The sequence below is a fragment of the Acanthamoeba castellanii genome (assembly GCF_000313135.1).
Source record: "Acanthamoeba castellanii str. Neff unplaced genomic scaffold scf7180000084599, whole genome shotgun sequence".
Lineage (NCBI taxonomy): Eukaryota > Discosea > Longamoebia > Acanthamoebidae > Acanthamoeba > Acanthamoeba castellanii.
In genome coordinates this window covers 678263-701798 of record NW_004457442.1, presented here as the reverse complement: position 1 = coordinate 701798, position 23536 = coordinate 678263, and the positions used below count along the sequence as shown (strand labels likewise).

Below are 23536 nucleotides of genomic sequence, written 5' to 3'. Positions count from 1 at the left end.
GTTCCTACTCAGATGGCCAACGTGCAATCACCGTCGCGGGTATTGTCGTGGGGATGTGTGCCAACCAGCATGTCCACATTGCTGATTTTTATTCGACCTCTTGGGCCTCACCGGTTGGTGTTTTCTGATTTCAGGAATCTGCAAAGATCTTGGACGGGCAGTTTCGGAAGTTTAGCGGCCAACGGGAACGAGCTGAATTAGTGTCGACAAATGCCAAGCCTGAGACCAGGTAATGTTGTGGGCTTCTTTCCTTGGCATTACTGCACTCTAGAGATGCCATTCGAGATTTTGAAGCAAAGCGGTGCGGGCGGTGCGGGAGAAAGAGGTGAATACAAAGAGGTCGGTTGCGTGAGTTGGGTGGCCACAGCAAGGCCGCAAACAGCATTTTACTGTCTTGATTACTCCGGCCGCCAGCCAATGGGAAGCAAGGCCGGAGAATATCAGGGATTTCCTGGTGGCTAAATGATATCAAGACCAGGCCAAGTTTAATGTTTATCTCATCCTCCGTTCCCTTCGTATCCACTGCTCCAAGAATGGCTTCCTCCCCCTTCTACCAGCCGTCCTTCCAATTCGAGAACCCCGACTGCTCACACCAGCCCTATCTCTACCACGGCTACCCACAACAACACCGACAGCAGCAATACCGCTACGACCAACCGCAGCTGCATAGCACGGCGTGCTGTCCGCCACCCTTCAAGCGTATTCGCACCACGGACCACGAACACGACAGCCACCATCATTGCAGTGAGGAGGAGACGACTACGAGTTTCTACTCGCCCCTCGCAAGCAGCTGCCCTCTTCTGGGGAACACAAGCCAAGAAGAAGTAGAAGAAGGGTTCGACCTGGAGAGCGAGTTGGAACTCCTACTACACGAACTGAGCAGCAACGCGGGCTCCATTCCTGCGTCTCCCCCTTTCTTCTTCTCTTCCTCTTCCTCTCCCTCGCCCTCTCCCTCTTCGTCCTTCTCTTCCTCTTCCGACGAGCCCGCCGCTTCCCTCCCGCTCTCCTTCTCGCCTCCCTTCTTCACCCTCGAGGCCCCGTCGTCGTCCATGAGCTCGCCCTCGTCGTCGGGCGCCTCTTCGCCGGCGCGTGCGTCGTTCTGCGGACCCGCTGCTTCGGCGCAAACCGCCGCCAACGTGCGGGTATGCCTTTCGCACAAGCCCCGAGGTTCTGGCGGCAGCTACGTACCCCTCGCCCCGGAGCAGCACATTCGGTACCACCAATTCCCCCCCCCCTCTCTGCTCTTAGTTGTTCTCGTTGTTGATTTTATTAATGGGTGTATTTACCTTTAATTGGCATTTTCCCTGTACGCCCTCTTTTAACTTCACCCAACCGACGCCACTGCATGATGCACGCCACAGGGTGACCAAGGGGAAAGGTAAGCGACTGCGATTGGCCGTGGAGAGCGACCGGCAGTTCGAGTGGGGCCACCTGCAGCTCAACCTCATCGACGATGCCACCGGCGCCTCCTGCAACGACCACTTCACCATCTGGAACCACAAGAGCGCCATCGAGGTACCATCAGTGCACCACTCGTCATGTATGTCAACGCAACGCAACTCAACGCCTTTGTGTTCACCATTTATTATTATTATTCTCAGGACGACGAAGAGGCAGGAGGCACGCGAGCGGAGGTGGAGGTGACGGTGAACAAGCTGAGTCCGCAGCTCCACTTCCAGGTGGTGATCGACGCGAGCACCAACGAAGAAGAGGCCGCTTGGACGTGGGGAGGACACTCGACGTCCTTCGGCACCCACAACAACGGCAAGGACCGCAGCGTGCGCGCCCTCAGGAAGCAGCGCAAGGAGGCCCTCCGAGCAGCCGCAGCGGCGGCAGCGAGCGACCGCAGGCTGCGCAACAAGGCCCGATCCACGTCGCGCGCATGAGCTGGAGACCCTGTTACCACTCGTGCACGGCATTTTCTGGGAAAGAGATGGTTGAGCAAGAAGAGAGGGCACAGGGCGAAGAGTGTGTGTGTCTGTGTGTGTGTGGCGTGCGGTGAGGCCTACAGTGAAGGAAGCTTAGGAATCGTGCTTGCTGGACCCGCCGCACCGGTGAATAGCAATTCTTGCTGAAGGGCCTTCCATTATCCGTGCTTACTGCGAAGATTACAACAAATACACACACTCACGCGGCCACGACAAATTACTGGGCCGTGACGGCCGACTTGAGGTGCTTCTTCTTGATCGAGCTAATCACCTGCTCCGCAGCGTCCGGGATGCGCGTGCCTGTGTGTTTACAACAAGAGAGTGGAGATGAGAACGGCGGCCCATGATTGGCTGACTTGAGGAGTTGCTTGGCTTGGTGATTGGTGGGGGGGGGTCTACCGGGGCCGAAGATGCAGGATACGCCGCTCTTGTAGAGGAAGTCGTAGTCATCCGGAGGAATCACGCCACCGACCACGACCACCACGTCCTCGGCGCCCTGCTTCTTGAGCTCGGCCACCAGGTCCGGCACCAGCGTCTTGTGGCCCGCCGCCTGGCTCGAAATCTGACGGAGCAAACGCGCAAACCAGCGAACGGATCAGTCAGCACACCGGTGGTGGAGAAGGAAACCGGTGGTTTTGTTGAGAAAAAGCACGTACACCGACGGCGTGCACGTCAGCGTCGATGGCCTGACGAGCCACTTCGGCAGGGGTCTGGAAGAGGGGACCCACGTCGACGTCCCATCCGAGATCCGCGAAACCCGTGGCGATCACCTTGGCGCCTGAGCCCACACAAATAAATAAATAAATAAAGCAAATAAAGTTAAAAAATAAAGTTAAAAATAAAGTTAAAAAAGTAAACGCAACAACGGGGCGGTTCGTCTGGGGGTGTCGGCGGCGGCGGCGGGGGGGCACCTCTGTCGTGTCCGTCCTGGCCCATTTTGGCGACGAGGATGCGCGGTCGCCTGCCCTCGTCCTTGAGGAACTGTTCGGAGAGGCCCTGGATGCGGTGGATGAGGTCCTGCTGCGGGTGGCTCGCGGCGTAGACCCCGCTCACCAGGCTGTCGTTGAGCTGGAACCGCCCGAACACCTTCTCGAGGGCGTCGCTGATCTCGCCCACCGAGCAGCGCGCACGCGCGGCCTCTACCGCCAGCTCGAGCAGGTTGCCCGAGAGCTCGCCGGCCGCTGCCTTGGTCAAGTTCGCCAGACACTGCTCGGCCTTGGCCTTGTCTCGGCCCGCAAAGATCTGCGTTTGGTGGAACAACGTACCAGCGTAGTTGATGAGCGACCAGATGCCACAACACGGGAAGACAGCCTGCAGGGCTGTCGGAGGGAGGCGCTGACCTGTTCGAGCTGCTTGATCTGCGCCTCCCTCACGATGGTGTTGTCGATTTGTCGGACGTCCATCTTTTCCTCCTTGGCCAGACGGAACTTGTTGACGCCCACGATGACCTGCTCGCCGGAGTCGATCCTAATAAGGAAAGGCATACACACACACACACACACACCACACACCACACACACACAAGACCGTGAGTACAGCGAAAAGGAGAAGGAGGAGGAGAAGGAAATTTAGGAGGTCTAGTGTACGCGGCCTGTCGCTTGGCGGCCACCTGCTCGATGCGGAGCTTCGGGAATCCCTTCTCCACCGCAGACGACATGCCGCCCATGGACTCGACCTGCAGGAAAGAGAGAAAGCGAAAGAGACGAGAGACAACGATGTGATTCACCGGTCATGACCACCAGCCATGGTCTCGTGCCACGAGGGGGGGGGTCACAGAAAGTGGAGATGAGTGGTGTACCTCGTTGATGATATCGAGGGCCGTGTTGGCCAGGTCGTCGGTGAGCTTCTCCATCATGTACGACCCGCCCCAGGGGTCGATCACCTTGGGGATGCCGCTCTCGTCACGCAGAATGAGCTGCGTGTTACGGGCCACGCGCGCAGAGGTCACCGTGGGCAGACCGACGGCCTCGTCGTACGCGTTCGTATGCAAGCTCTGGGTTCCGCCCAAGACGGCCGCCATAGCCTCGACAGTCGTCCTGCACAAGAGAGAGAGAGAGAGAAACGTTAGATTTTGGGCTTGAGGTGTAGAGAGAGAATAGAGTAGAAGATTGATGAAGACGATGATGATGACGATGATGATGATGATGAAAACTACCTGATGATGTTGTTGTAGGGGTCCTGCTCGGTGAGCGACCAGCCCGAGGTCTGACAATGGGTGCGCACGAGAAGCGATCTAGTGCGTGTACAAAAATGATGTGGTAGAGGACGACTGTGTGTTAACGACAACTCGCACATGAGCGCAGGGGTGGGTTGTTGCTGTACCTTTCGTCCTTGGGGCTGAACTTTTCCTTGATGAGCTGCGACCACACCTTCCTGGCCGCGCGCAGCTTGGCGATCTCCATGTAGAAGTTCATGCCGATGCCGAAGAAGAACGAGAAACGGGGCGCCAGGTTATCCACGCTGAGACCTAAGACCGGGCGCGTGAGAAGCGAGGAACTACCAGATCTCTCCGCACGCACGCACGCACGCACGCACGCACGCACGCACGCACGCACAACATAAACACAGTGAGAGCTGTCGCTGTACCCTGAGCCATGCCGGTCCGGACGTATTCGAGGCCGTCGGCAATGGTGTAGGCCAACTCCAGGGAAGCATCGGCTCCGGCCTCCTGGATATGGTAGCCTGCCGAGTGGTGATTTCCAAAAGAAGACAAAAATGTCAGCATAGCCTCCGGGAGAAGGGTGAGGAGAGAAAGAGAGAGAGAGAGAGGACGGATGTCCGCGTATCGTACCGGAGATCGAGATGGAGTTGTACTTGGGCATGTTCTTGGACGTGTAGGCCATGATCTCGCCCACCACCCGCATCGAGGGCTTGGGCGGGTAGATAAACGTGTTCCTTCAATCATCAAATTCTAGAATTAGTTTCTAGAAGAAGAAGCACCCACACCTTGTTTAAAAGGTCGGGGACGGGGTGAACCCTCGGATGACGATATCGTGAAGGGGGAAGGGCACACGCCTTACGACGCACATACCTGACCATGAACTCCTTGAGAATGTCGTTCTGGATGGTGCCCGAGAGGAGCGCCTGCTTCACTCCCTGCTCTTCAGCGGCCACGATGTACATGGCCAGCACTGGCAGGACCGCACCGTTCATCGTCATCGAGACGGACACCTGCACCACCCCGTTAGTTAAAAAAAAAGTAAGTAACCGGTCACAGTGAAATAAAAAGACAAATAATAATCACATTATTGAAAATGGTGGTGCGCGTACCTTGTCCAGAGGGATGTCCTTGAAGAGGACCTTCATGTCCTCGACGGTGTCGATGGCTACGCCAGCCATGCCGACGTCTCCCTTCACGCGAGGGTGGTTGGAATCATAACTTTTTGCCATATAACACGACGGAGGTCAATGTGAGTGCGACGACGGATTGTTGGTAAGGCCTCAATGTAACAATTAAAAAAAAGAGGAAATGAGGTAGTAAGTGATGGAGAGGGAAGGAGAAATCGCACCCTCTGTGAGTGGCCAAATCAAAGGCCACGCTGAGACCGGTCTGCCCAGCAGCCAGATTCTGCTTGTAGAATTTGTTCGATTCCTCGGCCGTCGAGAAACCAGCGTACTGCCGCACGGTCCACGCGCGGTTGGTGTACATGGTGGCATAGGGGCCGCGCGTGTACGGGAAGAGGCCGGGGTAGGGGTTGGTGGTCAGGTCGAGCCCCGCCACATCGGTGGGCGTGTAGAGCGGCTTCATTCGGATCCCCTCGGGCGTCTCGAAGGACAGAGATTCGAGGGGGTCCTTGCCCTCGTGCTTGGGCGAGCCCTTCAGTTCCTTCGTCGCCCTCTTCTTCCATTCAGCTTCATTTTCGGCGGTCGACGCGAGAACGCGCGAGCTCATCGAGAAATGGCGAGCGGTCGATGGCGCTCCCGTGCTTCGAAGCGCGAGAAGAGGGGCAGGCGTGCGAACGAGAGTCGACGCTCTGGCGCTGCGACGGAGGGACAGCATCGTGATAGTTGTTCTGCACGCGGTGCTGTGCGCGTCGGTGATGGTGCAGGATAATAACAAACTGACCAACGCAAAGGAAAATCACAAAAAGCAAAAATAAATAAATAAAACAAAGTGCAGGCACGCAAATGCGGAAGGAGCCAAAACCAGGACCCTAGAAAGGACATGTCTCCGGCCGTTGCCAGAGAAGCTGGTGCCTCTGATCCTACGAATCCTGTGCTAAAGAACTCGTGCACACCACACTCGCCCTATACGAGTGATCTGGCAGGCGTTGGATTACGGACATTTATTGTGGACGACGCGGCAGCCGTGCTCGTCGTAGTCCTGCCTCGATATCCACCGCTCTTCGATCGTGGAGAGCGATGCCAGTGCAGCGCCCCCGCGCCACTCCAGAAACCGCCTTCCGGGGTCCGCCACAACACCCAGCCGGAGACCGCTGGGCATCAGACCGTGGACCTCCCTCCGCAGCCGCTGCACAAAGCCGGCCGCCAGCGTGGTGCCGCCAGCGAGGACAATGTTGGCGTAGAGGTCGTTCCGGATCTCCATCGGACTCTTCATGACCGCATCGTAGAGGGTGACGTGAATGCCATCTTGCTCGCAACCCGCCAGCGCGGGATTGAAGAGGGCCTCCAGGCACTCGAATAGCTGTTTGCTGGTCACGCCGATCGTCCGTCCATCCGGCAACACGTACTCGGATAGCGGCGCCCATGAGCCACCACCGGCCACCGCCTGCTGATTACGATCGTGGTCGTAGTCTTGCGGTACGTAGCACAGCTTCTCCTTGATGTCCCTCGCCACCTCTCGCCTGCGGCACCGTTCGGCGAGCGAGAAGCCGAAAAACCTGTCGTCAGAAAAGAAGGCTGGGTGGTGAGGCTCGCCACCTCCTTGGGCGGTCGTGGGCGAAGCGTCCAGCATGCCCGCGAGGTGGTCGGTGAGATCCCGGCCGGCGAGGTAGAGCGTCGAGGTGGAGCCGGGCATGGCGAGGCCCTCGTAGACGGGCTCGGCGTAGGTCACCCCGTCGCCTGAGCTCAACGCGACGCCCGTCAGTCGGCCCGCTGCGTAGAGCGAGAGGGCGGCCTGGGCGGCCACGGTGAAGGCCGGCACGCCAAAGGTCTCGAACATGAGCTGGGCGGCCTGCTCGCGCGTATTCGATGTGCGCAACGGGTACTCGGCAAGCATGACGGGGTGGTCGTGGGGCGTCTCCAGCTGGAGCTCGGTGGTGAAGACGTGCTGCCACACCTGCTCCAGAGCCGCCCAGTTGACCACGACGCCATGCTCCACGGGATATTGAGGCGAGGTCGCGTCCACATTGAGGGCAGCCCTGCCCACCAGAACGTCTGCACCATCGCCCCCTCCGTGGGCAACGAGGGTGGGAAAGATCGCCTGTGGGGCATCGTCGCCTGCAAAGCCCGCCTTGGTCCACCCCGACCCACAGTCGAGCACCACCGCCCTCTGCATCGCGCAATCGGTGCGTGGAGTTTCTTGGCCATTTCTTTCTCTTTTCCTTGCCTAGGGAGGGCGAGAGCGAGAGCCGGGGGCAACGAGATGAGCGGCAGTAGCGAGAGCAGTGACAGTCCCAGGGTGGCTGTTATTGGGGCTGGCGCAGCAGGACTCGTCGCCGCACGCTACTTCCGTGATGCGGTACGCCCGTCCTGCTCATGGCCTGGTCGTTGGTGACCCTGGCCCTCCCCCGCCCAGGGGTTCGAGGTGGTGGTGTGGGAGATGGCCGAGGAGGTGGGCGGAACGTGGCTCTTCTCCGAGGCCGTGACTGAAGGACGGGGCAACCTGTACCGCAGCCTCAGCACCAACCTGCCCAAGGAAATCATGCAGTACTACTCTCGTCTGCTCGCCCTCCCCCCCGCTCCGAAGTTCTACCCCACCATCGATGCATAAACATAAATCTACCCAACACACACGTGCAGGTTCAGCGATCTGCCGTTCGAGGGAGACCTGCCCTCGTTTGTGCAGCACACGGAGGTGGCGCGATACCTGCGCCGCTACGCCGACGTATTCGACCTCCGGCCCCTCATCCGCTTCAACACCAAGGTCCTGCGCGTGGAGCGCCTTCCACCACCACCACCCCTGGATTCGACGTCGTCGTTGTCGCCCTGTTTGGCCACGAGGCCCGGCCGCCTCTGGGAGGTTACGCACCAGCGACACCGGCCAGCGCAGGTGAGCAGCAGCAGCAGCAGCCAAGCAGAAAACGGCAAGCCCGTCCACGACGTCGACGGAAGCGGCCGTGTGCGCGATGGCAACGGCCATGAGTCCTCGCCGCAAGTGGGCGACCGCAGCATTGGAGAAGAGAGCGCCGCGACGAGCCAGTTCGACATAGTCCTGGTGTGCAACGGGCACTTCAGCAAGGCATACGCACCCGCGTTCGAAGGGCTCGACACCTTCCCGGGCGCGGTCATGCACAGCAAGCGCTACCGCGAGCCGACACCCTTTGTCGGGAAGACGGTGGTCATGGTTGGCGCTGGCGCATCGGGTGTGGGTGCGTACACATCGGTGACTTTCGTGTGTGTGTTGTTGTTGTTGTTGTTGTTGTTGTTGTTGTTGTTGTTGTTGTTATGCGTTGGTGTGTTGGTGCGTGTGTGGTGATGTGGATCTCGTGTTGACGTGTGTTTTTGAATCTTCATGCAAGACATCACGAGGGAGGTATCCGGCGTGGCGCGCAAGGTCTACGCCTGCGTGCGCGGACAGCCTTCGCCGCCGCCCTCCCTCCGATCTGGATGCGCAGCCAAGACGGCCGTGGCGGACGTGTTTGGACACAGTCCCGCCCTCAAGCTGAAGCTCGGCTGCGAAATCGTACGCGCGACTCGCGATGGTGCGGAACCTGCCTCCTTCCCTCCCTCCAGCCTGTTGTTCGCCGCCAACATCGACTCGGGCTGTGTGCTGCGTGTGTGTGTGTGCTGTTGCTCTGAGTGCAGGGTACATCGAGTTTTCGGATGGCTCACGCACGGAGAGCCCCGTGGACGCGCTGGTGTTCTGCACGGGCTACTACTACCACCTGCCCTTCCTCGCTCCCTCATCCCGAGTCTTCTTCCACCCCGACCGAGCTCGGCGCGCCCTCTCAGGTACGGCGGCAGCAGAAGCAGGCAGCAACAGCAACGGCGACGGCGACGGCGACATCGGAGCGGAGGAGGGCGAGGGGAAGAGCGTGTGGCCGCTGTATGAGCACGTGCTGCACGTGGAGCAGCCATCGCTGGCCTTCATCGGGCTCAACTGGAAGGTGCTGCCCTTCGCGTGCTTCGAGGTTCAGACCCGCTTCGCCCTCGCGCTCATGCGCCATCCGCACTTCCTGGCGTGGGACGCCGACCCCGACCTCGACAGCCACATCGACGACCCCAAGTACGCGCGTGAGCACGCCTCCTCCCACCTTCGAGCTCGAAGCCACTACAGCGGCACCAGCAGCACGACCGACGTCCGCGGGAACGACGACGGCGATGATGACGGTGGCCTGGAAGAGGGCCGGGAGGAGGACAAACGATTTCCGTCAACAAAGCGCACCCTGGCGGAGAGGCTGTGGGCCGAGTGGGATGCCGGCAGCATCGCAGAGGCGGCCGGTGGCGCCGACAGCGCTCGCCGGGAGCGACAGCAGCGGGTGAAGGATTACCACATGCTCGGGTCCCATCAGTGGGCCTACTACCGCCACCTCCACCGCCTCAGCCGCCAGGCCACCGCCGCCGCTGCCCGCTGTCGGCGAGGACAGCAAGACGAAGCAGGGACCGGCGGCCAACAACGAAGGGGGCGGCGTGTGCGGGAGGTCTACGAAGACGTGGGACGCGCTCGGCTCCAAGACCCTGACACGTACCGACGGCGGCAGTACACCTTCTCCCCGTCAGACGAGGTGGCGTGGCGCGTGCACGTCCCGCCACCGCCCTCGTCCTCTCTTTGAAAGACCTAAACTTGTCCTTCCTTCGGCCCAAACGGGCGTTGAACTGAAAACGCAGCTCTGCGCTTTTTCTCTGCTTTTCTCCTTTTTAAAAAGGAGAAAAATGGTGCTGCACCAACACAACGCGAAGAAGAAATGGACAGGCCAACAAAAGGCCGAAGCAGCAGAGGCCGAGGCGGACGAGGTGGAAGATCGGAGGCCCCTCCGCGAGGCACCAAGGTCACCAGCACGGGCGCTCGTGGCAGCAGCGCCAGCAAGAAGCGGACCCGGCTGGTGCTCGAGGTGGCGCGGTTCGAGGACTACCGCGCCGTTGCGGAGCGGCTGCAAGGCGGCGCCAGCGGTGTGGCCCTGGACGCCGACGTGTTCGGAGTTCTGATTGGGTGCTCCGGGCACTCCCCCGGTGCCCGCGCACCTGGTCGACAAGGTGGCCGGGGTCCTGCACCGGGAGGTGGTGCTGCGGCGCGGGGTGACGGCCATCTGGGGCGGCGGCGACCCGTGCTTCCGCTTCCAGACCCGCGGCGGCAACGTGGCCGACATCGCGCGCACCCTCCTCCGCCTGCACCACCACCACCACCACCCCCACCACCAGGGTCACGTCGCCACCTCGTCGTCGTCTGCCGCCGATGCTCGCTCGGGTCTGTTGATCGGGGCGGTGCAGAGGGACGACTACGCGGGTAAGGTGCCGGCCTTCGAGGAGGTGGTGGTGGCCTACCACGCCTCGCTGGCCCAGGTGGGTGGGCGCCCTACGTTCGGCGGCTTTGAGACCGCGGCCGTGGCCGTGCCGCCGGCCTATCGCGAGTTCCTGGCCTCGCTGCGCCGCGAGGTTGCTCAGGAGGAGGAGGAAGAGGAGGAGAAGGACGCCAGCAAAAAGCGGCAGCGGACGGTGGACCCCACCGCCGCCTCCGGCACGAAGGGAACAACAGAAGATCCCGCCGCGGAAGACCACACAACAAACATCACAGCGACCACGACGACGAGTAAGAAGCGGTTGCCGATCAGCGGGCAGTTCCTGCCTCCGGAGGGGCTGTATCCCATGGCCGCGTCGGCCGGCTACCTGAGCCTCCTGCCGGCCCTTCTCGGCGCCCGTACGCTCCCCTCCTCTCTTCTCGCATTGGACTTGGTCTGTCTGTCTGGCTGTCTGCGCGATCTAATCTCTCGCTCGGCTGCGCAGGGGAGCTCGTGCTGATGGTGGTCCCCACGGCTGGCACCATCACCCTCCAGGAGGTGACCTACACGCAGCTCCTCATCGAGCACCTCGCCAAGCAGCAGTACACCTGCCCCCCCCTCTCATCCCTCCCCACCTTCGGTCGTGTGTGCGTGCGTGCGTGCGTGCGTGCAAGACAGCTGTCTCTGATGCGCGGGTCTGGCAGGGGCGGAGAGGCGGTTGCACCACCGGTGCACATCTACGCGGTGACGTGGCCCGACATGGAGGCCCACCTGCAGCCGGGAGAGAAGAACGGCCGGTGCAAGCTGCTCGCCATCATGGCCGTCCTGCGCGCCCTCCACGCCCGCTTCCCCGCCAACGTCCACTTCGTGGCAGTGGATTAATAAAATTTTTTATTTATTTATTTTATTTTTATTTATTTATTTATTTATAAATAAGCCGTCAGCCGTTCGCTTGGGCAGCACCAGATGAAACAGCATGGGAGATGAGGTGCCTTCGTGCCTGCTGACGGACCTCCCGGATGAGCTGCTGGTGTCCATCTTTCACTGTACACGCCGCGCATCCCTGAGCAGCTTCGTTGCCCTAGCCTCGGTGAGTACTACTCTCTTAATCCTGGACGGAGGATTCAATGTTGAGGGGGGGGGCGTGAGGATGGATCAGACTTCGTGGAGGTTGTATGGGCTGCACTTGGATGCGTCGCTGTGGCGTGCCCTCGCTTCCGACCTGTGCCTCCTCCTGCCGGACGGAGGAGACCAGGGGCGGATGGTCACCTCCCTCGCCCGCCACTGCCAGGCGCGACTGCTGGTGCACCGCCGCTGGCGGCGATTCGACTACGCAGGTGTTGCTTCGCGTCTCCTCTCCTCGCTGTCGGGCTTGACGGCCAAGCCACGCCACCTTGGCCAAGGACACCCTGAAGGTGACGCCGGCGGCGATGGCGATGGCGATGGCGATGGCGATGGCGACGGCGACGGCGACGGCGACGGCGATGGCGATGGCGAGCTCTACTCGATCGCACTGTCGGACCGCCGCCTGTGCGCGCGCTTTGCTCGTGTGGTTCACGTGTACGCGCTCCCCGCGCTCCAGCTCGAGTGCCTCCTGGCCTCCGGTCCCGGTGCTCAGCCCCGTACGCCTCCCGCGAAGGATCTAGCTGCTGCACCATTTTTCTATCGCGTGTGTCGTGTGTGTGTGTGTGTGTGTGTTGGTGAGTGCACGGCTCACAACATCGCCCATGCGCATATTGCCCTGCACAGTTCGTATAGAGGGCGACGTGGTCGCGGTGGTCTGCGACGGGGAGATCCTCCTGTACGACCTGCTGCCGTCCTCCTCCTCGGCAGAGTGCCCCTCTCTCGTCGCAACAAGGGCGCCGTCGCGTACCGTACCGCGGGTGGAATCCGAAATCTACGGCTGCTACGACGTGTGCGTGGCCATGCGGGGCCGCCTGCTCGTCGCCATCTACGGATGCGACCACATCGTATGTCATGCCATCGACCTCTCGCGGCAGCTCCCTCACCACAAGACTAACTGATGTGCGTGTGCGTGTGCGTGTGCGTGTGCGTGTGCGTGTAGCGCATATGCGACTTGGACGCGGCCGACGACGGGATGCTGGTGCCCGTCGTGCCCGATGAAGAGCTTCCGAAGGAGATGGTGGAGGATGTGCAGTTCGTATCCGACACAGTCTTTGCTGTGTCCCTCAGCCTTTACACCACCACCGTACTCTTCCGCGACCCAGCTCTTGCTTTCTTGCTGTTGTTGCTGTGCGGCTTTGTTTTACCCCACTCGCGCTCAGTATCGCTCTTGTCCGGTCTCGACTCGTGTGTGTGTGTGTGTGTGTGTGTGTGTGTGTGTGTGTGTGTGTGTGTGTGTGTGTGTGACAGTTGATGAACGTGCAGGGTCAGCGGGTGGCCGTCCTGCGCGACGTGCGCCGGGTGCCTCCAGTGACGCCGTGGTACGACGTCGGCCGCGTGAGTTGCCTCTACGCGCAAGGCCCCATACTCTGCACCGGCGATGGGGTACTTCAACACCCCCCTCCCTCTCCTTTTATCCCGCTTCACCCCCCCGACATCGGGTGTAGCCCACCAAACTCATGCATCACTTTGCTGCTGGTGGTGGTGCTGGTGGTCGTGGTGGTCGTGGGGTGCGCGACCAGGCGGGTGCCATCAAGTCGTGGGACTGGGCGGGAGGGCGTCTGCTGGGGCGGGTGCAGGCCCACAGAGCGCATGTGATGGACGTACATCTGTCCGTGGACGGCAAGCGCATGGCCACCGCCGGACACGACAACCGCGTCGGCTTGTGGGAGCGGGTCACCGCCACCGCCACCGCCAGCAGCGGCCTCACGGACCCACACCACCACAGGAGCACCACGCGGCAGCCAACACCAGAAGGAGAAGAAGAGGAAGCAGTTCTCCAGGCCTGTCTGGACTACACGGAGGCCGTCGAAGAAGGTGGCGGGTGGACGTGGACCCGGATGGGCGAGCTCCAGTTTGCACACGCCGTACACGCCGTGCGGCTCGACGACGCCCGGCTCTGCGTGGCGGCCGGCAACGTGCTGCACGTCATGGGCGTGTGAGTGGGTGTGGGCAACCCCCCACCCCGCCCACGGACGATGTCTGTAACCAACAGACTAGGGCAAGCCTTGCTAATACAGCCAACCCGTGTCTTCTATTTGGTTTATTAGGGTGGCCATTTTGTTCAGGCTCGGCGGTTGTTGCTGTCGGCCTCTTCTTCCTCGTCGGCGTGGCCTGGTCGTCGTTGTTGTTGTTGTTGCTGGGCTTCGCCCTTGGCGGGCGGGATCTTCCGCTTGCGCCCGATGTTGCCGTTGTTGTGGGTGAGGAAGGAGCCTGACCGACCCTCCCATGTCCACCCGCCGCCGCCGCCGCCGCTCGGGGCCGCAGCGATGGCCACGCGGATGTAGAGGCGGCTGCAGAGGCGTTCGATCTTTACCTCCACCTCGGCGCGCGTGCTCCCGTCGGGCTCCTCCTTGAGGGTGCTCTTGTGTGGGAAGGAGAGCATCTCGGGACACGTGCGCCCCGTGGTGAGGTCGACCAGCGTGAGGGTGAGCTCCTCCCACGCGAAGGGCCGCCGGGAGTGGACTGCCACCCGCAAACGCTTGCCCATCCCCTTGGTCACCCTTGGGGGTTGGCGCGATGCAAAAACGAGAACGAGAGAATGTGTTGTGGTCAGCTCAGCACCCCTCAGTGCTGGGGAGTAGTAGGAGGAGGAGTAGGAGGAGGACAACTGCCACCAACCCAAAGCCGCAGACAGAAGAGGGTGATGATGAGCCGTACCTGAGGGGCTGGTCCTGTTCAAGCGGGAACCACACCCCGCCAGAACCACGCGGCTTGTGGCAGAGGTCGATCTCGATCGACGAGCCGCCGGCCGTCGTCGTCGTCGTGGAGGCGGCGGTGGTGATGGGCGTGGAGGGAAGGGAGGTGGTGGTGGTCGCCGTGTTCCAGGGGGAGCCCGCGGAAGCTGAGGGACTTGTCGTGGCGGTGGTGGAGGTGGGTGAGGAGGGAACGGTGGCGGTGGTGGCGGTGGCGGTGGCACTGGGTTGCAACCACGGTGGCAAGAGAGGGGACAGGTCAGTGAGCTGCTGCAGGATCTCGTTCCACTCCTGGTCCAAGTCCACGTGGTCCTCAGGCTGTGGTAGACAGCAGCCGCCGCCGTCCCCGTGCTCAGTGTAGGAGTAGTGGTTGTAGCGGTTGTAGTGGTTGTTGTTGTTGTGGTTGTTGTAGTGGGGCGTCGGGAAAGGAGGGACACCAGGCAGGAAGGGCTCCTCTACGTCCAGGAGGGAGAAGGCCACCACCTCGTCGGCGCAGGTTCGCGCCCGCTTGTGTGCTCTGGCGGCGTCGAGGCCGCCGCACGAGGGAAGGAGGACGGGCAGCAGCTGATGATGCCTCGATGATTGCATTCTTCGTTAGGGGTGGGGGTCCTTGGTGGTGGTGTGCTTTGCTTTAGGGCAGCTTGTGGTTGTGGTTGCTGCTCGCCACGGCATCTGCGATATTATATTCCGCCGGATCAATTTATACTGTCCGGACAGTTTAAATTAATGGCCCGTGGCTGCTCCGCTTGGTCCGCTGGCGGAACGACCCCAGTGGACCGGAGCCAAGACAACTCGTTGGCTCATTCCGCGGCGGTGCTCACGACTTTCAAAGGAAGAATCGATCCCGACCTTGGTGGGCAGACTAACGTCATCCTCGCCATCGCCGTGATGTGATCATCAGCATCGGTGTGGTGGTGCGGGTAAGGGGAGCGTGGTGGGCACGAAGGGACGTGCGGAGAGGTTGGCGTGCATGGCCAGGAAGTCCGGGTCGCTGGTGAGGGCAGCCTCCCCCTTGAGGCACGCGAAGAACTCCCGCAGGAACCCCAACACCACCCGGCTCTCCACACGCCCCTTCCTCTTGCTCGCCGCCTGCTCGCTGCCGTCATCGCCGTTGTCGTGGTGGTGCTGGTGGTGCTGGTGGTGCTGGTGGTGGTGCTGGTGGTGGTGGTGCTGGTGGTCATCGACGTCGGCGGTGCGCAAGAAGGACGAATGGACGGCCATCTTAAGGGTGCGGCAGTTCTGTTGCTGCTCGGAAAGGGCCGGCTGCACGTACGCAAAGTCCAGTATCCACCAACCTGCCCCCACCCCCATGCGAACACACCACCCGATACCAGCCACCACCAGCAGCCACCACCACCAGCCACCACCACGAGCGCACGCACGCACGCACGCACGTCGTGTGAGGGAGGCTGCCTACTCCTACTCCTCCTGGTGCCACCCCACCAGTGAAGGGGAGGAGGGGCAATACCCAGTCGCTGCAGGACCCGGTGGCGAAGGAGCGGGTCCATGACATCGGCCTCGCTCGACACGTGGTCTGGATTGTTCGTTTCCTGAGCGCACGCACGCACGCACGCACGGGCCAGAAGTGTGGGCGTGGGTGTGTAGTTCTCTCGCCGAGGGACACTTTTTGTCTACAATGGTGGTGGCTGGTGGGTACGTACCAGGAACACCGCCTCGCAGCCGCTCTTCTTGCCCGCTGCTCTCCACCGCCCGCGGATACGCCCCACCTCGCGCGTTAGCAGCGGCACCCACCCACCCACGCGCCACGCGCCAGCCATCGAACAGCGGGCAAGAAGAACAAGAAGTACAAGAAGAACAAGAACAAGAACAATAGCAAGATCAAGAAGGTGCTTCACGTACCGGCGAGAGCATCGCCACGGAGGGCCGTGAGCACGTGCCGGGTCATTAGGGCTGCGATTCCCTGCCGCTGCCAGCCCGGATGCGTCGCCGTGTACCTGCGCCGCCGCCGCCGCCGCCGCCGCCACATATACGGCGTTCGGGTGATGGAACGACACACATACGGGCGGAGTGTTTTGCACGCACGTGAGGAGGCCGCAGTTGCTGGCCGGGAAGTACTCGCACGCGGTGCCGCCCACGATCTCCACCGCCCCTACGTCGTCTCCCCACCACGGACCCTCCACCGCGGCTGCCGCCCATTTGTGGAGGATTAGAAAAAAATGAAAATAATAATAATAATAATAAAACAAAACACAACACAGAGGGCCAGGTGGTGGCACACCAGAAGCAACCTCGCGCCAGGCTGCCGCCGGAGTTGAAGGAGGGCCGTGCTGCTGTTGCTGCTGCTGCTGGCGGTCGTGGTGGACCACCAGGGCGGTGTCGGCGGGGAGGCGCAGCACCAGGAGGACGTGGAGGGCGACGTTGGGGCCGACGTCGTCGTGGCGGGGGTCCTCGAGCTGCTCCACCCAGGAGTCGAAGGACTCGAGCTCATCCTCGAACTGGCCGAAGGCGGGTAACATGAGCTCGTCGTAGAAGCGCGCCATCAACTTGCGGTCGTAGAACCGCCTCTCCCGCAGGTCCACCACGACCACCACTGCCGCCGCCGCCGCCGCCGCCGCCGCGTCCCCTTCCGTTTCCACCACTGCCCTGACCTCCATCTGCCGTCGTCTGCTAAGAATAATAAAGTGCAAGAAAATAGATGAAGAAAGCAATTTTTATTTTCTTTTATTTTTTCGGCTGCCGGAGGTGCTGGGCACAGAGATGGGAGAGGCGGTGGGCGTGGTGGACGATCCACCGCTCCATGTCCAGGCACAGCCGCATACGCCCACACACTGCAGTGCACCATGAAGACCAGGAAGAGTAGATGAGAGAACTCGCCAAGTGAGCAACAGGCACAGAAGAGCAGCGAGAGTGCTATTTTTCCCACATAAAAATAGGGAGAACGTGCTACCGTCATCGAGAGAGGCCTGGCCGTCCCAGTGTTGGGCCATGCGGTGGAGGAAGGTGATCATGCGGCGCAGCCGCAGGCACAGGGGCAGGAGCGCGATCTCCTCTGGGGTCAGGTGGGCCACCGATCCGTAGCCGCCCACAAACGCCTCGATCCGTTCCCAGTGCTGGTCGTCCTCCTCGGCTGCGGCCGCCCTCCGTACGTCAGCGGACAGGCCTGCTTCAGGAAGAGGGACAACACAAACCAGAGCCGTGAGGGTGGGCATAATAGATATGCGAACCGATGAGGCGGGCCAGCATGACCGCCATGTCGATCATACGCGCGTCCCTCGTCACGAACTCGAAATCCAAGATGGCCGTCACCTTGCTCCCTGCCGGCGCGCATTAGAAGGAGAAGTAGAACAATATGTACGAAGAAGAAGAGGCAGGAAGAAGAAGAAGAAGATGAAGAAGAAGTACCAACGCAGAGGACGTTGCCGAGCGTGATGTCCCCGTGCACCAGCTGCTGTGGGAGTGCTGCGTACGCCTGGGCAACAGTGCAACCGCCGAACGCGCGTGAGAAGCAGCAAGCAGCAGTACCCGCCGGATGCGGACATACAAATCAACCAACTGCACCATATGTCCACCACGCGGTATGAAGGGGGATTCCACCGCACCGGAAGATCGGCCTCGAGATGTTCCAGGAGCGTCATGACCTGCGCGGCCTCCTCTCGCTGCGGCAGCTGCCTGATGAAGCGCACCACCTTTTCCCTGTCTCCCTGGCGATGCGTCGTGTGTAGATGTGATGATGATGGCAAACCCGCGTTGTTGGCTCTTTTCATGTGTTGCGCAGAAGAGAGAGAGAGAGAGAGAGAGGGCGGACCTGGAGCGAGAGGTGGCAGTGGTAGAGGTCGTCGTAGCGCGGGAAGATCGGCGGCCGCTGCGGCCGCAGGTCCTGCAGCAGGGTGACCAACTCTCCGATGCTCCGTCCCACGTCCCTCATCTACCGCGGCGCCCCTCCATCAGCTATCATCCACCTCCGGCCCCCCTGTAAGCTGCCGCCGCGATGGGCCGGCCCCACGATGGCGATCCCCCATAGCCAGCCAGCCAGCCAGCCAGCCAGCCAGCCAGCCAGCCAGCCAGCCAGCCAGAGACGGTGCGTCGCTCGTGTGCAGGTGTGTCGTGGCGGCTAGCGGAGGAGTAGTTCGCACCTGTAACAGGTCGGCAAAGGAAGGGTGGGCGCCCTCGATGAACTCGAACAAGGCGGCGTAGCGGGGTACCCTACTACCACCGCATCCTCCCGCTCGCAGCACGTCGACGTCGATGTGCGTGCAACCGACGTCGGAGCCGCCCCGCGTGGGCACAAGACATGGCACCCGGAAGGAGAGCTGCCGACGCTGCTGCTCCTTGCACGCGCTGCCGCTGCTGCCCGACGTATCACCATCATCATCTTCATGACGGGGCGAGGTTGCCACTGCGCGCTGCAGCAGGCCCAGAACCTCGTGCTCGAACAGCATGACCTCCTTCGACGTGTGCCCGCCATAGACCCGCGCGACCTGCGTGCCGTGCCACCATACACGCACACACACCCAACCGGGGCAACCATGGAGCCGGCAATCAAGCATATGGTGCGTCAGGTCGATGCGCGCGACTACTTTTGCGCAAGAGGAAACGTAGAGGGGAGGAAAGAGAGGGGGGGTAACGCACGTAGCGGCGGGCACCAACGGAGACGAGGCGGGTGAGGTTATTGGTGCCGCCCCCGCTGCCTACCTCCGCCACCACCACGGCCTCCTCCGCATTGTCGCCAAAGTAGGCCGCCCGCAACAGGTCCCCCAATACTTGCCCTCCGTCGGTGGAGCTCCTCGCTGCCAACATCACCACTCCAAGTGCCCAAGGCTCCAAACACAGGGCGGACGGTTATTGCCCGGAACCCATTGAAAAATGGAGCTCTCTCTTTTCGTCGGAATCGCGCCGGTGGGCAGCCCAAAGGGCCACCAGGTTTCGTAATGGGGGCCAACAAGAAGCCCTGGAGTGCGACACCCAACCGACCACACACCTCAACCACCACTACTACCCGCAAACAGAACAGATGGGATCGCGAGGCACCGTCCCGATGCTGGAGTGGAGCGCTCCGCAGCTCCTGGGCCTGGTCGCGGCGGGAGCTGCCCTCGGTGCCGCCGCCACGGCCCTCGTGTGGGGCCACCGCGGGAGCCCCGTGGCCACCCTCCAGCACCTCCTCGAGGAGAAGGAGAGGAAGAAGAAGAGGGCGACCTCGCCCGACGGGTCCCTGCCGCCGCCGGTCCGATCTCCCCACGACGCCAGCAACGCGCTGCCCTCGTTTGTGGAGCACCTGGTGGCCCGCGACGATCCCGCAGCTCCGCCCATCTGGCGCCTCTACTACTGGTGCGTCGCTCCCTCACCACCAGGTCTTGCAGCAGCAGCAGCAGCAGCAGCAGCACTCTTGTACATTGGAGGGTTTGATCCCCTCCCAACGCGTGGTGGCTGGCGGATTGGTTGGCGTACAGGCCCGGCACGGCCGGACGCGGGGAGTTCATGCGCCTGCTGTGGGTCTTCACCGGTAATGCACCCCTCTCGCGTGTACCCCTCTGCGCCCGAGAGCTTCGCGTGGCTGCTGCTACGCCCCAGCATCCTCCGGCTGACCCCACGTGGTCGCACGTCCGTGCCAGATACGCCCTACGAGGACGTGTTCGCGAGCAAGCACCCCGAGGACCTTGAGGCCTACACCGTGCAGCTCAAGAAGCCCTTCTTTGCCTTCCCCGCCATCTCGCACGGCGACTTCTTCCTCTCTCAGACGCCCGTCATCGTGAGGTGCCGCACCTCCGCCTCTCTCTATCTCTCACGTGCTTGTATGCGTGTATGCGTGTGTGCGGCTGTGTGTGCGGCTATGTGTGTGCGTGTGGGGGGGGGGTTGTGTGTTGGTCCTTCCCATCCCATCCGTTCATCCCATCCGTTGCTTTGCTATCGGGGGGGGGCCGCCCCCGGGGTATATGCGTGTAAGTGATGACGGGTATGGCATCCGTGTCATTCGGCGGGCAGGTACCTGGCCAAGAAGCTGGCTGGCGGCGCGCTCTACCCCAAGGAGGCCAGGGATAGGTACCAGGCCGACGTGCTGATGGCTGGCGTGGTCGATCTGGTGGCCGAGGGGCACCACGCCTGGTACACCTGGCACCCCTATTCGTCGTCGTCGTCGCCATCATCATCGTCATCGGTGTTGTTGGGTCCTTCCCCCTCGTGGCCTGAGCGCACGACGCCATGTAGAGGGGCTCCTGCCTGCGTGCGTGAACTTTCTCACACTCGCACGCGCGAGGCTGCAGGCACGCCATCGATCCGAGCGCCGGGTATGAGGCTCAGAAGGAGGCCACGGAGCCCTTCATCGGGGCCTTCAAGGCCAAGAGGCTGCCCAAGTGGCTGGCCTACTTCGAGGCCGCCCTCCAGCGCAACAACGACGGACAGGGCACCTTCCTGGGCACCGTACGCGCTCCCCGCATCGCCTGCTGTCCCACTCCGTCTCCTGAATTCTCACCCGGCGACGACGGCGACGACGGCGACGACGTACGGTGGGGGTGGGGGTACCAAACGCGGAGGGAACTGCAGGAGGTGACGTACGTGGACGTGTGCATCTTCCACGCGCTCGACGGGATCGCCTCCCAGTGCCCCGAGGAGTGGGCGCACGCATACGCACCGCTCCTCAAGGCCTTCCACGCGAGGATGGCTGCGCTCCCGCGCATCGCCGCCTACCTGCACAGCCCCCAGCGCACGCCCTACACCCACAACGGACCCACCTTCTGAAGGTGAGGAGCCACGCGCCGACTGTTGGTGTTGTATTAACGCTGGAGACTGTGGATGGTAGTTGTGAATGTGATAGAGAAGGAAAGAAAGTGTTAATAGAACTGTGAAAGTGGCATTTTTTCAGCTTTTTATGGGCAGATCCTGCACAAAGAGAGAGGGTTGAGTTAGAAATGTACAAATCAAGAGCTGTGTTTTTGGGCAAATCTGGGTGGTCTTGTGAAATGTGATGTTGGGGAATACTGAGGTGTTGTAGGAGTTAGACTGAAGAGGGGTGAGGAAAGAGGTTAATTTGGCAGGAAGAAAAGTACTCAGAAAGAGGCTCACCAAGTGAAAGACTTGCAACTGGAAGTGGGCATTAGGTGAGTGGAGGTGAGACTAGGGGGAGGAATATAGGGAGTAAGGAGGGGATGGCTGAGGGTGTTGAAGGCATTGGTTGTGCTCTGGAGGGTGTTGTCATCAAGCAAGGAAGTGCATGGCCCAGGTCATGTAGTCCTTGGGTGGGTACTTGAAGTTGGAGGCCTTGTTGGTGAATGGCAGGAGGTACCAGAAGTTCATGATGATGCTGATGGGAAGCAGCATGTTGTAGGTGGGTTGGGTGTCATAGACTGTGTGGATGTAGTCCTCAGTGGTGGCTGGGAAGTCAATGCTGGTGAGGAGGAAGCTGTAGAAGCAGGGATGCAGAAGCACCTTGTTCTTGGCCATGAGAGCAAGGTTAGAAGCTCTGATGTTGTCCTTGTTGGCAGGTGGTAGAGGAATGTGGGAGAGGTAGCAGTAAGGAGCACCAATCTGAGCTGTCTCTCTGCCAGGAGGAGGGTTTGGAACCCAGATGGTGTTGAAGGGGCAGTTGGTGTGGCAGAAGAGAATGATGAAGAAGCTGCTGATGTGAGGAGGTGCCAGGTGGTCCAAGTTGAGGGTTGCTGGTGATGAATATGCTGCATCAAGGTAGTTGTTCTGGTTGATGCCAAGATCATGCATGTAGATTGAGACCTGCATCAGGAGAAGAGAAAAAATCAGTACACCAATCTGATGTGCATTGGATTGTCCATGTGAACAGGAAAGCAGACACACAACAAAAGAAACATGAAAAAACAAGTGTAATAAAATTAATAATAATAAAGAAATACCTGATCTGATGTGCATGGGATTGGCAGGATGCACAGGAACAGGAAAGTGGAAATGTGATGAATATAAAATAAGAAATAGAATAAAATAGAAAATAAAAAATAACTATGTGATCTAACATACATTGGATCAGGTGCATGCACAAAAAAGAGAATGTTGTACTGGTTGCTTTTTGAGCTTGCGGTGGTAGTTCCATATTCTCAGCCTGGATGAAGCTATGGGAGAGGAGGTTAGGAGAGTAAAAGGAAGGCTCCATGGAATAGTGGTGATGGAGGAGGAGGAGAAGGGAGGGGTGGACCTTATTGCCTCTGCATGGTTGCTGAGATCATTGAAGATTGTGTAGGCCTTCTTGAGGGCATTGGGGGTGACTGCTTGACCTTCCTTCTGCAAATTGACAAGCAATTTTGTTGTTAACACAACATCAAAAAAAGCAGGAAAGAGCATCTGACACATGTTGGATTGTCAAGACAAGCAGATTTCTCACACAAGAAGAGGAAGATCAGGTTGTAGTGGTGTACCACATAGGCAGCATTGAGAGCAAAGTTTGGTGTGCCAGATGCTGTAGCCCAGGCTGGAAGGGTGTACTGCTTGTAGTGTAGAAGTGAAGTTCAGCACCAATGTGGACTCACTCCATTCCTTATTGTGCATATGCGCCAAACAATAAGTCAATGGTTGCAGTCAACAGCCTCTGTGATACCAAGGGAAGTTGGTGTAAGCAAGATGTTGAAAGCAGCCAAAACTACAACTTATCAAATTCATTGGTGTTGTTTGGGTCAACATGCTCATCTTTGTTGAGATAGCAAATGAAGAAGCGTGGCTGTGGAAGATTCCTGATTCCTTCATGCTCTGGAAGAGGTGCTTCAACCTGTGTATGTCAACAGGCTGATGATGAGCTGCATAAAACAGAATTGGAGGAGACATGTCAGTATTGCAATAAATGCACAAAAAGACCATCCAACACACATCAGATGAGCAGGATGTGCAGATACAAGGACATAAAATTCAATGGTTGATGCAGAATCAGAACATAAATTACTTGGGCATACCAAACATGGTTGCATTGGCAAGGTTGATTAAGCCCTTGCTGTCCTCAATCCACCATTGGTGCAGTTCAGCAGGCAGCACATCAGCTCCTGACACCTTGGGGCTGCTAGTATCCAAACAAGCAGTGCTACAAAGGTGCAGACTGGCCAGGTCAGGCTGCAGCTGAAGGCTATGCCAGTGAGGGATGACCTGAGGTATGAGTGTCTCTGCACTCAAGGACACAATATCCTTGAAAATGCACAAGAAGACCATCCAACATGCATCAGATGATAAGCATGTACAGATAAGCATGTACAGACAAAAGGGACAAAAGAAGATGCTGGAGTGAAGATAAGTAGTGCAATGGCAATCCAACACACATCAGATTGTAACC

General features: G+C 60.1%; 10 protein-coding genes across 10 annotated transcripts; 5 read left to right on the top strand and 5 right to left on the bottom strand.

The window, feature by feature from the left end:
• Window positions 1-533: 533 nt before the first annotated feature.
• On the top strand, window positions 534-1886 carry ACA1_060520 (uncharacterized protein; the record flags this gene model as incomplete). Its single annotated transcript, XM_004339290.1, has 3 exons — window positions 534-1213; window positions 1362-1515; window positions 1602-1886. 3 exons carry the CDS (start codon window positions 534-536, stop codon window positions 1884-1886), a joined length of 1119 nt encoding a protein of 372 aa, XP_004339338.1.
• Window positions 1887-2145: 259 nt separating this feature from the next.
• Window positions 2146-5820, bottom strand: ACA1_060510 (Mut protein; the record flags this gene model as incomplete). Its single annotated transcript, XM_004339289.1, has 13 exons — window positions 2146-2228; window positions 2328-2490; window positions 2585-2706; window positions 2840-3170; window positions 3269-3395; window positions 3515-3603; window positions 3727-3964; window positions 4251-4395; window positions 4515-4610; window positions 4720-4823; window positions 4960-5099; window positions 5199-5307; window positions 5438-5820. 13 exons carry the CDS (start codon window positions 5818-5820, stop codon window positions 2146-2148), a joined length of 2130 nt encoding a protein of 709 aa, XP_004339337.1.
• Window positions 5821-6204: 384 nt separating this feature from the next.
• On the bottom strand, window positions 6205-7386 carry ACA1_060500 (Actin, putative; the record flags this gene model as incomplete). The annotated part of the gene is made up of 1 exon (XM_004339288.1): window positions 6205-7386. One exon carries the CDS (start codon window positions 7384-7386, stop codon window positions 6205-6207), a length of 1182 nt encoding a protein of 393 aa, XP_004339336.1.
• An 87-nt stretch (window positions 7387-7473) lies between these two features.
• On the top strand, window positions 7474-9823 carry ACA1_060490 (Flavinbinding monooxygenase-like subfamily protein; the record flags this gene model as incomplete). The annotated part of the gene is given in 6 exon segments (XM_004339287.1): window positions 7474-7569; window positions 7627-7757; window positions 7851-8419; window positions 8570-8752; window positions 8856-9002; window positions 9018-9823. The coding sequence occupies 6 exon segments, from the start codon at window positions 7474-7476 to the stop codon at window positions 9821-9823; spliced, it is 1932 nt and encodes a 643-aa protein (XP_004339335.1).
• A 132-nt stretch (window positions 9824-9955) lies between these two features.
• On the top strand, window positions 9956-11368 carry ACA1_060480 (uncharacterized protein; the record flags this gene model as incomplete). The annotated part of the gene is made up of 5 exons (XM_004339286.1): window positions 9956-10189; window positions 10245-10703; window positions 10827-10905; window positions 10992-11088; window positions 11191-11368. The coding sequence occupies 5 exons, from the start codon at window positions 9956-9958 to the stop codon at window positions 11366-11368; spliced, it is 1047 nt and encodes a 348-aa protein (XP_004339334.1).
• Window positions 11369-11636: 268 nt separating this feature from the next.
• Window positions 11637-13551, top strand: ACA1_060470 (WD domain, G-beta repeat-containing protein; the record flags this gene model as incomplete). The annotated part of the gene is made up of 5 exons (XM_004339285.1): window positions 11637-12108; window positions 12236-12456; window positions 12552-12695; window positions 12860-12994; window positions 13132-13551. The coding sequence occupies 5 exons, from the start codon at window positions 11637-11639 to the stop codon at window positions 13549-13551; spliced, it is 1392 nt and encodes a 463-aa protein (XP_004339333.1).
• Window positions 13552-13673: 122 nt separating this feature from the next.
• ACA1_060460 (uncharacterized protein) lies at window positions 13674-14892 on the bottom strand (the record flags this gene model as incomplete). Its single annotated transcript, XM_004339284.1, has 2 exons — window positions 13674-14112; window positions 14270-14892. The coding sequence occupies 2 exons, from the start codon at window positions 14890-14892 to the stop codon at window positions 13674-13676; spliced, it is 1062 nt and encodes a 353-aa protein (XP_004339332.1).
• Window positions 14893-15201: 309 nt separating this feature from the next.
• On the bottom strand, window positions 15202-19062 carry ACA1_060450 (phosphotransferase enzyme domain containing protein; the record flags this gene model as incomplete). Its single annotated transcript, XM_004339283.1, has 14 exons — window positions 15202-15599; window positions 15773-15854; window positions 15966-16000; window positions 16165-16259; window positions 16348-16450; window positions 16544-16929; window positions 17019-17093; window positions 17206-17425; window positions 17490-17579; window positions 17668-17734; window positions 17865-17966; window positions 18071-18190; window positions 18399-18743; window positions 18895-19062. The coding sequence occupies 14 exons, from the start codon at window positions 19060-19062 to the stop codon at window positions 15202-15204; spliced, it is 2286 nt and encodes a 761-aa protein (XP_004339331.1).
• A 214-nt stretch (window positions 19063-19276) lies between these two features.
• On the top strand, window positions 19277-20997 carry ACA1_060440 (glutathione Stransferase, putative; the record flags this gene model as incomplete). Its single annotated transcript, XM_004339282.1, has 6 exons — window positions 19277-19590; window positions 19713-19765; window positions 19875-20016; window positions 20245-20364; window positions 20523-20679; window positions 20962-20997. The coding sequence occupies 6 exons, from the start codon at window positions 19277-19279 to the stop codon at window positions 20995-20997; spliced, it is 822 nt and encodes a 273-aa protein (XP_004339330.1).
• A 456-nt stretch (window positions 20998-21453) lies between these two features.
• On the bottom strand, window positions 21454-21990 carry ACA1_060430 (uncharacterized protein; the record flags this gene model as incomplete). The annotated part of the gene is made up of 2 exons (XM_004339281.1): window positions 21454-21783; window positions 21820-21990. The coding sequence occupies 2 exons, from the start codon at window positions 21988-21990 to the stop codon at window positions 21454-21456; spliced, it is 501 nt and encodes a 166-aa protein (XP_004339329.1).
• Between the last annotated feature and the right edge of the window lie 1546 nt (window positions 21991-23536).